The following is a 15,064-nucleotide window of genomic DNA, read 5'->3' as shown; positions in this document are numbered from 1 at the left end:
CTGATGCAGAGGTATTGGAGGGTTGCAGGTTACTGGATTGCTCCACATGGCTTGCTCAGTTTGCTTTCTTATAGAACCCAGGACCACCATAATGAGCCAGACCCTCCCACATTGGTCACTAATTAAGAAATGTCTTACAGCTGGATCTCATGGAGGCATTTTCTCAACGGAGGCTCCTTCCTCTTTGATGACTTTAGCTTGTGTCAAATTGATACACAAAACCATCAAGTACACCTGAAAAGACTGTTTTGGGGGTTATAATAAATGTAATATATCCACACTAACAGCTATGAACATATATCCTTGTATACATTATAGGCTAGGATCCACATATGGGAGAGACTGGATGATCATATTTGACAGTATACATTCTAAGCCTATATATATATATATATATATATATATATATATATATGTTTATATATGTCTATATATATGTTACAAATTTTGTGATTTCATTTTCTTCTGATAAAAAATCTGGCACATATATGAAGTAGAATATTATTTATCCCCAAAGAAAAATTTTTAGACCTCTTTATTCATGTTGTGCCCTCATGTGTGCGTGAGTTTATGTGTTTGAGTGCTGGGACCGTGACAGACGTGCAGAGGTCAGAGGATGTCTCTCAGAAGTAGACTCTCTCAACCATGTGGATTCTGGAAAGTGAACTCTGGCCACCAGGTTTGTTGGCAAGCACCTTTTCCTGGGGGCCACCTCAATTAAACCCTATGTATTATTTTTGTTTACCCAGGACATTTGTTACATTGGGAGTTTATGGCCAGCACAGAATACACTAGACCCATCTAAAAAACCAAACAAGCAAAGAACCCAAATAAAATGAGGAAGTAGCAGAGTAGCATGCCTCATCTCTATCCTATATCTCTTAGGATGTTTGAGGGCTACCTGAAAGAGTATTGCTGTATCAGGATCTCTAGGCCTGATATCCCAAGAGAAGCAACCAGGGCAGCAGAAACTCTTTTGAAATCTTCCATCCCTGTACAAAAAGGATTCATGAAGACACCAAGCCTGCAATGAACATTATTTATTCTCTTTTCCTGTGTCATTGGTGTTCTAGTAACTAGGTAAGATTTTCTCCGTGCATGTGAGTCCACAGATTGGAGAAGTCTGGGTCCCACGGCACAAAGTTCTCAACGGTAGAAGAGAAGCACAGCAGCTTCAGTTATCTCCCGGCTACTGCTGTACCCACTGTGAGTTCCGTATCCACTCCCATCAAATGAAGAGAAGTCTCCACACTGTGTGGGGTAACTTTCAGGGAAGAATCCTCCTCCACCGATGCAGTGCTAAAAACCAAAGAGGGGGAAGTAGCAATGAGAGGTCAGTGGGTGATATGGTTTGAGTATGAAGTGCCCTGCCCAAAGATGTTATGCACTGAAGACCTGGTCCCCAGAGTACGTAACATTCAGAGGCAGGACTCTGGGGAAGGGCTTGAATATGAGGACCCTGCCTTCATCAACTGGCTCATCACTGATGGAATTATAATTTTGAACTGACTATTGGGAGGTGGTGAAGCTGGGTCTGGTTGTGGGGATCTGTTTTGAGGAAATAGATCACTGAAGGTGTGAGCGGCTTGTTTTGAAGGGCATTTTGCCCTGGCCTTTCCTGGTTTTTCTTGGCTCCTTGCTGCTATGAAGTGAGCAATATTGCTCTGATATGTGTTTCCTGAATGATATTTCTGTCCCACTATGGATTGAAAAGGAGTAGAGCCAAATGTCTATGTGTTAAAATCTTGGAAACCATCAAACCAACAAAGCCCTTTGTCTTAGTCACTGTTACTATTGCTGTGATGAAACAAATGACCAAAGGAACTTGGGAAGAAAGGGTTATTTGGCTTAAACTTTCTCATCATTATTCATCATTGAAGGAAGTCATGGCAAGAACTCAGAATTCTCCTACTAACCCCTTGACACAATGCAAATCAGTACAAGCTCTGGAAAGGGATGGGAATGATATGTTTCACTCTAAAAGCTAAATTCCAGGTGGAGAGTGACAGTACCTGGTGACTCAATCTCAGCCTCCAAAGGCTTGTAGCAGACTTCATGAATACAATGTCACCCTCATTCCAGGTAACTGAGTGTTTTATCCTTAAATCTAAGCAAACAGCAACAGTGCATTACAAGTTTGTAATGTTGAGTATAGTTTTCAATAAGACAGGATATCTGTATCTAGACAGAAGTTCTGATCCCTGAGACCAAGCAAGGTATAGGGAAAGGTAGCACTCTTATACACCTACACACACTAAAAGGACAGTCTCCCATACTCAATGTTCACAGATTCACACTGGCAACCTCAGTCTTATTCATGAGCGTCTTTCATCACCACACAGACTCACATGCTCCGTGTTACATCCAGTGACCTTCATCCCTGCACACAAGGCATTGGCCGCTCTCTCATTATTAAACACTCTGAACTGGATGTATCCTGCAGTGAATTCCTCTAAAAAGAAGAGACAGAAAACAGCATTCAAGGAAAATGCTAGAAATTGTTGCAAGACAATTGTTTGGTGGTGCCAGTTTCAGGATAAGCAGTCTAAAATATCAGACCCACTGGGGAAACCTCACCTATTCCCATCCACAGACTCCAAGAGCCAGTCCTTGAAAAAAGGTCCCCAATTGCCTGAGCTTGAATAGAGAAATTTGTGATACAGGAAGGTCTCTACTGAGTATCTCCTAGGGCTTGCCACAGCAGTTACCAAGTGCATGGTTCTGGTCCTGTTCATATTCATCTTGCCAACTTTTCTTTTAAAGCCTTACATCCCCAGCATAAATAAGAAGAGCTTTGAACTACACTGCATAAGCTCAGCATTTATAAAGAGTATTACCACACTTGCATTTATGTTAAACAATGTAAAGTCGTCCCTCACGTATGAACTAAAACTCCATGTTTTTCTGTTGCTCAGCTCTGTGCACAGGGACCTGGTTTGTCTGAATGACAGTGGGGTTGGAAAGAGTAGATTCCAGAACCAAGTATCCCCAGTGCAAATGCTGCCTGTCCTGCTGATGCCCTGGGCTCTCAGACAAGTTCCTGGACCTTCAGTGCTCCAGTCTCCTAAGCTGTAAAATGGGTTAGTGATAGTTGAGAGCTCAAGTGTTATCATGTAAATGATGTGAAACAAAGCACAAACATTCAGAGAAGAGAAGCAGGCTTGGCGGATGGTGAATGACTGTTACTTATCACAACTGAATTTATCACATGTCCTGCAGAGGGAGCACAGGAGTATTAAAGACTCACTCTGGCCATAAGGGGAGTAATAAGAGGCTGTCTTCTGAGCATCACCGAAGTCATAGACCACAGGTAATGCTGGGCCATTGTCAGTCCTACAGTTCCCTCCTCCGTATTTCACTGGGTATCTCTACAAGGAACAAAAGAAGTCACTGGGTAAGTATGGCAGCATTGGCAATCTCAGGAACACTGCCCTGCTCAGAGAAACACAGCATTTGTGCAGTAACTGAGATGGTTGCCAAACCAGTCAGATAAGAAAGGATCATTTCATTTGTCTGTGTCTCTCTGACACATCCCTCCTTCCATCCCTCCCCCTTCTCTCTTCTCTTCTGTTCTCTTCTTTCTTCCCTCCTGCATACTCTTCTCTCCTCTTTTTCCCTACACTTTGCCTATCTTGGCTCATTACACTTAGAATTAGGGAAACATGGGACACCACCCACCCAACCTGAAACACCTGCCTCTCTCTCCACACCCCTGAAAAGCAGCCTCAGCCAGCAGTCTCAAGTACCTGGTACAGGCCAAACAGATTATGGCCCATGTCGTTCAGGAAGCCATTGAAGGTGCGGTACCTCAGCAGGGAGCTGTTCCTCCAATTTTGCAGGGGGCTATTGTTGGGCACATGCCAGATCCCCAGGTTCTCAGCCTGGATGTCGTAGTAGCCAGGGTTCTGGAAAGCAACCAACACTGAGCCTGACAAGACCAGGAGATTTCACTAAGGAAAGACCCACATGCACAGTCCTCAGCACAGCTGATGTCTCTGGGCTCCAGGGGGACAGATGGCCAGCCATGCTCAGATGTCCTTACCTAAAAGCCTACTTGGACGGATGTTGAGATTCAAGATAAGTAAATTTTTGACTTCCTCATCCCTATGTTGAAGGTCAACTTTCCTTTCCTCTCCCTGACACGCTTGATCTACACTCACATCCTCATGCTCTCCCAGGGGGCTACAGAGTGTACCAACCTTGTAGTCATCACTTGTGGCCCCCTCTGCAGACCCAAAGGTGTTGTAGTTGGCCCAGTTGCCATCCCCCTCTGGGCTGTCTGCTCTGTTGCCTTGCTGACTGGACCAGCGATCGCCCACTGTGCACTTCCCATACATGTTGTTCTCATGCACACTGGCCACCAGGGTCCAGCCACCACCTGCAGTGGTCATGTCACAGAAGGTCTGGTAGATGACACCATTCTTCGTGCGGAGGAAATAGAGACCATCTGTAGAGAGAACCAGTTCACAGTCCTCCTGTGTGCAGGCTCATTGTCCATCTCTGCTCCAGCAGCAGAATGGCTCTAGGAACTACAAACATGGCTAATGACTCAAACACTGAGTGTTCTCCCACAGGTGTTCCTGGGGATGTGCCTGAGTTCAGAAAGCCAAGCGTCTGTGACTGAGGCAGAACACAGAATTACCCAAAGTGACAGTGATGTTTTTGTTCTAAAGTTAAACACAGTATTATCAAAGGACTTAACAGCTCCACTAGGCAGATACCCAAAGAACTGGGAACAGGAACTCAGATATGTACATTCATTTTCATTAGAGGTCCTGTTACAAGCCAAGTACTTCTCTACAGAAAAAGGAATAAGCATTATGGTGTGCTGTCTAGTATGCAGAATATATATTGTGTACATTCCCACATATAGAATAGATAAAAAAGAATGGCACCAATTTTAAGAGCAAGTACTGCTCTAGCAGAGGATTTTAGTTAGTTTAGTTCCCAGCACTAACACTTGGCAGTGTACAAGTGTCTGTCACTCCAGCTCCTGAGGAGTAGATGGCCTCTTCTAGACTCTGCATGTATGTGCACACACATGCACACATTTCCACACACAGACATGTAATCCATTCACAATCATAATAATATATTGTAGCAGGAAAAATAAAAGATCCAGAGAGAGAGATATTGGGGTTCAAGCTTCAAGCTGATGATAGGAAAAGCAAAGCAGCCAACCACTAGTTCTTATCTCTATCTCAGTTCACTCCAAATGGCTGATTCTAAAACTGCTCCCGACTTCATAGCTCCTCAGTTTCACTCAGACTGCCAAGTAGTTAGAGACTTCTGAGACTGCATGCAAGCTCTGAGATCTTACATAATTCCCTAATGCTGGGATTAATGGCATGTAATCCCAGGTGCTGAAATCACCTTTTGTGAGCTGTTTATCTTTAGGACTAGATCAATTTTGTGTAGACAGAGTAGCCTTGAACTAACAGAGATCAGTCTACCTCTTAATCCTGAGTCCTGACATTAAAGTTGTGTACCTGGCTTCAAAGGCTTGTGGCTGACTTTACTTTCTGAATCCTCAGGCAAGCTTTAATATGTCATAAATAATAAATCACCACAATAAACATTTTCAACAGAAATTTACTGTTCTACAACACATATGAGACTTGAAGCATGCTAATGAAATAAGACAGATTGCTCATATGAGGTAACAAGAATTGACAGGTTCACAGAAGTTGGACACAGGACAGCAGCTCACAGGGAATACAGGAAATTTTCATTTTGTGGCTATAGACTTTTCATTTAAGGAATGAACATTTTCTGGAGATGGATAGTGGTGATCCATACCATCATGAAAGTTGTTATTGACTCTCAAAACTCTTCAAATAGGTTAAGTGCAATTTTTATCCACCATGTATATTCTATCACATTTCTTTTTTTTTTTTTGTTTGTTTTTTGAGTCAGGGTTTCTCTGTGTAACAATCATAGGTGTCCCGGCACTCATTCTGTAGACCAGGCTGGCCTTGATCTCACAGAAATCTGGCTGCCTCTGCCTCAAGAGTGCTGAGATTAAAGCATGTGCCACCACTGCCTGGCTCTATTACATTTTTATATCAAAAAAGAAAACCTGTTCCAGAGGACAAAAATCCTGATTTCCTAACTGGGTCCTTTGTTTGTATTTTGAGAAATGATCTCCCCAAACTGGCTTGGAGCTTTTATTCCTCTGCTTTGGACTTTCAAGTGTTAGGATTACGGTGTGTTCTTTAAACGCTTCATCACTTACCTTGTGCCCCAGCCATCTCCTGTTTGATTTCCTTGCAGCTTCTGAAAACAGAGGAACACACCGGATTGGCCCAACTGTTGGTATCCAGGTTCTCTTGAGCTAGAGAAGATGCAGAGTTTCACTCTCATGGGACACCCAGCCTCCTCTTGTCATTCATCCTAAACTCATCCCATGACTTCCCAAAGCCTCACTCTGAGAATCAACAAGATTTCCAACTAGGAAGAGAGACAAGAGATTCGAATGTGGAGAATTTTGACTTCAAAATCCTGAAAAAGATGAATGACGTGAAGCCCAGTTGCAGAAAGCCTAATGTGCCTGAAGCATGGGTAGTGAGGTTGACAGTGCAGAGGCTTGACCAAGAGACCAGGGAATAAAAAGCCTTGCAAACTAGACTCAACCCTACAATGTCCTCTTAGGACTTAGAAGGGAGGAAACCAGTGAGAGCTTTGGGGTCAGAGCTGCTCAGGTGTAAGTAGCTCTGTGTTCACAAGTCATTTATTTTTGGATCGTATTTGCTGTGTTTAACCTTAGTTCCCCAAAGTCTCATATCAAGCTGAGAAAGATTATCGTGTGGAGATCAATTAAGATGGCATATAAGGTCTTGCCCTTTTCCTTAAAGACACTAATACAGTAGTGAAAAGGAAGTGCTCATTTTGAAATAATGTTGAGTTCCTGTAGAGAGAATTGAAGACAACATTGTCTGGGCACAATTCAGACCATTCACTTGTCATTGAAACTCCAAGTCCAAGGTCTTAATCATAGGGAGTGACTAGGACGGGACACAGTTCTTTTTTTTTTTTTAACCTACTTTTTAAAAATTCAATAATTTACAATCATTTTACATATTGATTCCCCCGTTCCCTCTCCCTCACATCTTCCCATGCCCCCCACCTTCCACCCCAACCCACCCACTACCCACTGCCCAAGCCTGGGGAGGCCTTCCATGGGGGATCAGAAAAGTCTGTCACATCATTTGGGGGAGGGAAAGGCAATATCCAGCAACCAACAGCCAACATCACACTAAATGGAGAGAAACTCAGTGCAATTCCACTAACATCAGGAATGAGACAAGGTTCGCCACTCTCTCCATATCTCTTCAATATTGTACTTGAAGTTCTAACTAGAGCAATAAGAAACAAAAGGAGATCAAGAGGACACAGTTCTTACAGAAGGTCCCCTAGAGCTACGCACAGGTACAGAATCTGTACCAGGCCATTCCTCAACAAACTCATTGCCACTGGCCAATTCCTTCAAGAGGCAATCAGTACCCAGCCTACAACTCAATGGCATCATCTCTGGGGGATGGACTAGGTTCTATTTACACGTCCAGGAAAATATACATAAATACATACATATATGCCCACAATTAAACACAAAGAGGCCTTTACTTTTGTTTTGAGTTGGGGGGTGTAATTGGGAAATGTTGGAAGGAGGAAAATGAATGGGAAAATAATGCAATTATATTTAATTAATAATAATAATAATAATAATAATAATAATAATAATAATAATAATAATTTTTTTAAAAAAGGCATGATTGGCCAAGCTGTGGTGACTGACTTCTTTAATCCCGGCACTCAGGGGTCATTTGTATGCAGATCTCTGAGTTTGAGGCCAGCCTGGTCTACAATCCAGTTCCAGGACAGCCAAGGGTACATAGAGAAACCCTGTCATAAAAAACAACAACAAACAGCAAAAGCATGTTCTCTGGCCCACAGAGACCCAGGTCATGGAAGTAACCCAGTCTGGTGCTAACTGTCTTTAAATATAGAGGTGATTTGAGGAAGCTGGGGTTCTGTAGCAAGCCTCACCTGCAGTGCAGCCTTTGGTGGCCACAATGAGAAACAGCAGGAAGTCGAGTTTGCTCATGGTCATCTAGGGAAAGCAAGATTGAAGGTCACTCTCTATCCAGACCTCCTTTTTCTCTCATCCCACTTTCAGCTCCTATCCAGTCCTACTGAAAGGCTCCTTCCTTTCCTCTAAACTCCTCACCTCTCTGCTCCCTAAAGCAAACCTGAGCTAGAGTCCACTTTCCTTGTTCCATTGACGCAACTGCCTTCCCCTCCATACTTGGACAGCTGAGTGGAGATGAGTGGAGATGAGCCTCTCTCTGTCTGCAGAGACTCTAGGCTCTTGTCCTTTTATGTGAAGAGTCTGGTGGGAATCGCCCAGACTTTGCCAGGCTCCCCCTTTCCTGGCAGGATGCCACTGGAGGGCAACTTTTGTTTATTGCAGGAAAGTTCTTTGGACAGTGTTAACTCATGGGATTCAAAGTCTCTAAAAAACAAATATTAAATGTTGCACCCAGCACTATCACCATGTTTGGCAATTCCATCGATCTGTGTATTAAAAAAAGGAAATAGATTAGGAAACTTACAAGATTTGACATCTGTTTTGATTTTTTGTGTGTGCCTTTCTTACAAGGTAATACTTAAAACCCACAGATATTTATTTATTTTTTCCATTTTAATTATTTTTAATTACTCATATTTATATATACATCCCCCCATTCCCTCGCCCTCCCCTCCTCCCATGTTCCCCACCCAACCCACCCCAACCCACCCCCCCTCCTCTCCAGGGATAGTGAGGCCTTCTACCAGGACCTACAAAGTCTGTCATATTGTTTGGGGGAGGGCCTAGATCCTCCTTGCTGTATTTGGGCTGCAATAGTATCCCTCCATAGGGAATGGGCTCCCAAAGTCCATTTGTGCTCTAGGGATAAAGACTGGCTCCGCTGTCAGAGAAGCCATAGACTGTCTTGGCCTCCTAGCTGGCATCCACATTCAGAGGGTTTAGTTTGGTCCAATGCTGTTTCCCCAGCTTTATGACTAGGGTCTCCATTCTATCATCAGGTCAGGTCCACTGTTTCTGCAGGTCTCTCCACCCCAGTCTTGGCTCCTTTGCTCAACCCTCCTCCCTCTCCACAACTGAATTCCAGTAATGTGGTTCAGTGCTTAGCTATTGGTGTCTGTTTCTGCTTCGAACAGCAACTGGATGAAGACTCTCTTTCCTCTCCATGCCCCCAGGCTCCAATTTGGTCAGGGGTTCTTGTCCCCATCCCCTTCTTCGAGGGACTATGCAATCTTTTCTTAGGGTCCTCCTTGTTTCCTAGCTCCTTTGGCAGTGTGGAATGCAGGCTAGTGATCCTTTGCTCTATGTCTAAAAATCAAACATGAGTGAGTACATACCATGTTTATCTTTTTGTGATTGGGTTACCTCACTAAGAATGGTTTCTTCTAGTTCCATCCTTTTGCCTGCAAATTTCAAGATTCCATTGTTCTTTTCCGCTGAGTAGTACTCCATTGTGCAAATGTACCACATTTTCTCTATCCATTCTTCAGTTGAGGGGCATCTAGGTTGCTTCCAGGTTCTGGCTATTACAAATGATGCTGCTATGAACATTGTTGAACATATGCTCTTATTGTATGAGTGTGCATTCTTTGGGTATATGCCCAAGAGAGGGATTGCTGGGTCTTGAGGTAGACCGATTCCCATTTTCCTGAGAAACTGCCATACTGATTTCCAAAGTGGTTGTACAACTTTGCACTCCCATCAGCAATGGAGGAGAGTTCCTCATTCTCCACATCCTCTCCAGCATAGATTGTTATTGGTATTATTGATTTTAGTCATTCTGACAGGAGTAAGATGGTATCTCAGAGTGGTTTTGAGTTGCATTTCCCTGAAGGCTAAGGATGCTGAGTACTTTCTCCAGTGTCTTTCAGCCATTTTAGATTCCTCTGTTGAGAATTCTCTATTTAGTTCTGCACTCCATCTTTTTCATTGCTTGGTGTTTTGGTGGCTAGCTTCTTGAGTTCATTGTATATTTTGGTGATCAGCCCTCTGTCAGATGTGGGGTTGGTGAATATCTTTTCCCATTCTGTGGGCTGCCGTTTTGTCTTGCTGACTGTGTCCTTTGATTTACAGAAGTTTCTCAGTTTCAGGAGGTCCCATTTATTAATTGTTGATCTCAATATTTGAGCTACTGGTGTTATGTTCATAAAGTGGTCTCCAGTACCAATTTGTTCAAGGGTGCCACCTACCTTCTCTTTTAGGAGGTTAAGTGTGGCTGAATTTATGTTGAGGTCATTGATCCATATGGATTTAAATTTAGTGCATGGTGATAGATATGGATCAATCTGCAATCTTCTACATGTCCAAATCCAGTTATGCCAGCACCATTTGTTGAAGATGCTTTCTTTTTTGCATTATATAAATTTAACTTCTTTGTCAAAAATCAGGTGTTCATAGGTGTGTGGGTTAATATCAGGGTTTTCAATTCGATTCCATTGGTCAACCTATCTATTTTTGTGCCAATACCAAGCTGTTTTCAGGACTATGGCTCTATAATAGAGCTTGAAGTCAGGGATGATGATGCCTCTGGAAGTTTCTCTAACTTGGTTATCCTGGGTTTTTTGTTTTTCCATGTGAAGTTGAGTACTATTCTTTCAAGGTCTGTGAAGAATTGTGTTGGGATTTTGATGGGAATTGTATTGAATCTGTAGGTTTCTTTTGGCAAGATTGCCATTTTTACTATGTTGATCCTACCTATCAAAGAGCATGGGAGATCTTTCCATTTTCTGGTATATTCTTTAATTTCTTTCTTTAAAGACTCAAAGTTCTTACTATATAGGTCTTTCTCGTTTTTTGGTTAGTGTTACCCCAAGGTATTTATTTTGTTAGTTGCTATTGTAAAGGGTGATGTTTCTCTGATTTCTTTCTCAGCACATTTATTTTCTGTATATAGTAGGGTTTCTGATTTTTTTGAGTTAATCTTGTATCCTGCCACTTTGCTGAAGGTGTTTATTAGCTGTAGGAGTTCCCTGGTAGAGTTTTTCCAGGTCACTTTTATAAACTATCATATCATCTGCAAATAGTGAAAGTTTGACTTATTCCTTTCCAATTTGTATTCCCTTGATCTACTTTTGTTGCCTTATTGCTCTAGCTAGGACTTCAAGTACAATGTTGAAGATATATGGAGAGAGTGGACAGCCTTGTTTTGTTCCTGATTTTAGAGGAATAGCCTTGAGTTTCTCTCCATTTAGTTTGATGTTGGCTGTTGGTTTGCTGTATATTGCTTTTATCATGTTTAGGCATGTTCCTGTTATTCCTGATCTCTCCAAGACCTTTATCATGAAGGGATGTTGGATTTTGTCATAGGCTTTTTCAGCATCTAGTGAGATGATCATGTGGTTTTTCTTTTTCAGTTTGTTTATATGGTGGATTACATTGATGGATTTTTGTATGTTGAACCATCCTTGCATCCCTGGTATAAAGCCAACTTGATCATGTTGGATGATTTCTCTGATGTGTTTTTGGATTCGATTTGCCAGTATTTTGTTGAATATCTTTGTGTTGATGTTCATGAGGGATACTGGTCTGTAATTCTCTTTTTTCGTTTTGTCTTTGTGTGGCTTGGGTACCAAGGTAATTGTAGCCTCATAGAAAGAGCTTGGTAATGAACCTTCTGCTTTTATTGTGTGGAACAATTTGAGGAGTACTGGTATTAGCTCTCCTTTGAATTTCTGGTAGAATTCTGCAGTGAATCCTCTGGGCCTGGGCTTTTTTGGTTGATAGATTTTTGATGACTGCTTCTATTTCATTAGGGGTTATATGTCTGTTTAACTTGCTTATCTGTTCTTGATTTAATTTTGGTAAGTGATATCTATCCAGAAAATTGTTCATTTCCTTTAGATTTTCAAATTTTGTGGAGTACAGGTTTTCAAAGTATGACCTGAAGATTCTCTGGATTTCCTCAGTGTCCGTTGTTATATCCCCCTTTTTGTTTCTGATTTTGTTAATTAGCATGCTGTCTCTCTGCCTTTTGGTTAGCTTGGATAAAGGTTTGTCTATCTTGTTGATTTTCTCGAAGAACCAACTCTTTGTTTCATTGACTCTTTGTAGTGTTTTCCTAGTTTCTACTTTACTGATTTCAGCCCTCAGTTTGATTATTTCCTGGCATCTACTCCTCTGGTGAGTTTCCTTCCTTTTGTTCTAGAGCTTTCAGTTGCACTGTTAATTCTCTAGTGTGACTATTCTCCAGTTTCTTCATGTGGGCACTCAGTGCTATAAACTTTCCTCTTAGCACTGCTTTCAAAGGGTCCCATATGTTTGGGTATGTTGTGTCTTCATTCTCATTGAATTCTAGGAAGTCTTTAATTTCTTTTTATTTCTTCCTTGACCCAAGAATGGTTCAATTGCTCATTATTTAATTTCCATGAGTTTGTAGGGTTTCTGCTATTTGTGTTGTTGTTGAATTTTAACTTTAAACCATGGTGGTCTGATAAGATACAGGGGGTTATTCCAATTTTTTTGTATCTGTGTAGGTTTCCTGAGTATGTGGTCTATTTTAGAGAAGGTTCCATGTGGCGCTGAGAAGAAGGTATATTCTTTTGTGTTTGGATGGAATGTTCTATAGATATCTGTTAAACCCATTTGGGTAATAACATCTGTTAGTTCTTTTGTTTCTTTGTTAAGTTTCTGTCTGGTGGTCCTGTCTAGTGGTGAGAGTGGGGTGTTGAAGTCTTTTACTATAAGTAGGTGAGGTTTTATGTGTGATTTGAGCTTTAGTAATGCTTCTTTTACAAATGTGGGTGCTTTTGTATTTGGGGCATAGATGTTCAGAATTGAGACTTCATCTTGATGGACTTTTCCTGTGATGAGAATGAAATGCCCTTCTTCATCTCTTTTGATTGATTTTAGTTTGAAGTCTAATTTGTTAGATATTAGGATCGCTACACCAGCTTGTTTCTTGGGTCCATTTGATTGGAAAATCTTTTCCCAACCCTTTATTCTGAGGGAACGTCTGTCTTTGAAGTTGAGATGTGTTTCTTGCATGCAGCAGAAGGATGAATTCTGTCTTCGTATACATTCTGTTAGCCTGTATCTTTTTATAGGCAAGTTAAGACCATTGACATTGAGAGAGATATTAATGACCATTGATTGTTGATTCTTGTTTGTTTTGGATTTGTTGTTGGTGGTGTTATTGTTTGTAGATTTCCCCACTTTTTTGGTGTTTGGTAAAGTTTTTTGAGCGTAGTTATCTTTATTACATTGCAGTTTTTCTTCCATTAATTTCTGTAGGCCTGGATTTGTGGATATTTATTGCTTAAATCTGGTTTTGTCATGGAATATCTTGTTTTCTCCATCTATAGTGATTGAAAGTTTTGCTGGGTACAGTAGTCTGGGCTGGCATCCATGTTCCCTTAGAGTCTGTAGAACATCTGTCCATTATCTTCTGACTTTTAAAGTTTCCATTGAGAAGTCGGTATAATTCTGATAGGTCTGCCTTTGTATGTTACTTGGCCTTTTTCTTTTGCTGTTCTTAATAGTTTTTCTTTTCCTGTAAGTTTGATGTTTTGATTAGTATGTGCTGAGGGGACTTCTTTTTGTGGTCCAATCTATTTGGTGTTCTGTAAGCTTCTTGTACTTTCATAGGTATATCCTTCTTTAGGTTGGGGAAGTTTTCTTCAATGATTTTGTTGAATAAGTTTTCTGTACCTTTGAGCTGAATTTCTTTGCCTTCTTCAATACCTATTATTCTTAGGTTTGGTCTTTTCACATTGTCCCATATTTCCTGGATATTTTGCGTTAGGGATTTGTTGGACTTGAGATTTTCTTTGGTTGATGACTGTATATCCTCTAGAGAGTCTTCAACAACTGAGCTTTTCTTTTCTATGTCTTGTATTCTGTTGGTTATGCTTATATCAGTGGTTCCTGATCATTTACCCAGCCTTTCTATTTCCAGCATCCCCTCATAATGTGTTTTCTTTATTGTTTCTAATTGCACTTTCAAACCGTGAACTGTTTGAATTATTTCCTTCACTTGTTTGGTTGTTTTTTCTTGGTTTTCTTTAGATTCCTTAGGGGATTTGTTTATTTCTTGAATTTTTTGGTTTGTCTTTTCCTCCATTTAATGTAATTTTTTGCTTGTTTTTTCTTCTATTTCTTTAAGGAATTTTTCTTGTTTCCTCTTTAATGGTCTCTATCATCTTCCTAAGACAATTTTTAAGGTCTATCTCTTCATCCTCTACCTTGGGCTTTTCAGTTCTTGCTGGTGTGGAGCCCCTGGATTCTGGTGGTGTCATATTGGTCTTTCTGTTGGGAGTGTGTTCTTACTCTGTCTTCTTCCCATTCCTTCTTCCAGTGGGTGCAGGTGTGTTTTCTCTCTCTCTCTCAGGTGGCAGGCGGAGGGTTCAGGCTCTGAGGCTTGGGTGCCCGCCGGAGAACAGAGGGTGGAATTGTGGATAGTAGTGAGGTGTGTCCAGACTCAGAGTGGCCTTCCTGTCTGGGCAGGTCCACTCTTGTCTGGGGGTGTTCAGGCAGAAGTGAGTGGAGATTTAGGGGGGAGGTTGGGGAGCAGAGCAGCGCCTTTATGCCATCATTTTTATGGCACCTTGCTTGCTCCTTGACTTTTCCCCAACCCTGATAAGTTTTTCATCCATCCAAGTTTCAGTTTCCTTATTTGTAAAATACTCATAATAACAGTAAAGTTCCCATGTGTTTTTCATAAAAATTAAATGAAATAACATATATCTATATATATCCCTAAGAAGCATACATGGCTTAGAGTAACAATTGTTGCATTCTAGTGAATTACTATCATAATGTGTTCTTGAGTGTTTAATAAAATGTATTTTTTTATTTCTCTAATTTCTTTTCAGATTTTTTTTATTTGAACTAGAAACAAGATTGTTTTACATGACAATCCCAGTTCCCTTCTCCATCCCGTCCTCCCCTACCATCCCCAACTAAAACCCTACCTATCACATACCCTTTCTTCTATTCTTCCCCTGACTCAACCTTTCTGCTCCCTCATGACCACTTAATCCT

At 41.2% G+C, this 15,064-nt stretch overlaps 1 protein-coding gene across 1 annotated transcript; it reads right to left on the bottom strand.

The window, feature by feature from the left end:
* Nucleotides 1–1,146: 1,146 nt before the first annotated feature.
* LOC100759699 (intelectin-1a) lies at nt 1,147–8,104 on the bottom strand. The gene is made up of 7 exons (XM_035445704.1): nt 8,047–8,104; nt 6,236–6,334; nt 4,200–4,447; nt 3,747–3,905; nt 3,248–3,368; nt 2,349–2,452; nt 1,147–1,299 (listed from the first exon to the last, which is right to left on the bottom strand). Exons 1-7 carry the CDS (start codon nt 8,102–8,104, stop codon nt 1,147–1,149), a joined length of 942 nt encoding a protein of 313 aa, XP_035301595.1.
* Nucleotides 8,105–15,064: the final 6,960 nt, after the last annotated feature.

Source organism: Cricetulus griseus, chromosome 5 (genome assembly GCF_003668045.3).
Source record: "Cricetulus griseus strain 17A/GY chromosome 5, alternate assembly CriGri-PICRH-1.0, whole genome shotgun sequence".
NCBI lineage: Eukaryota > Metazoa > Chordata > Mammalia > Rodentia > Cricetidae > Cricetulus > Cricetulus griseus.
This window is presented reverse-complemented; position numbering and strand designations above follow the sequence as displayed.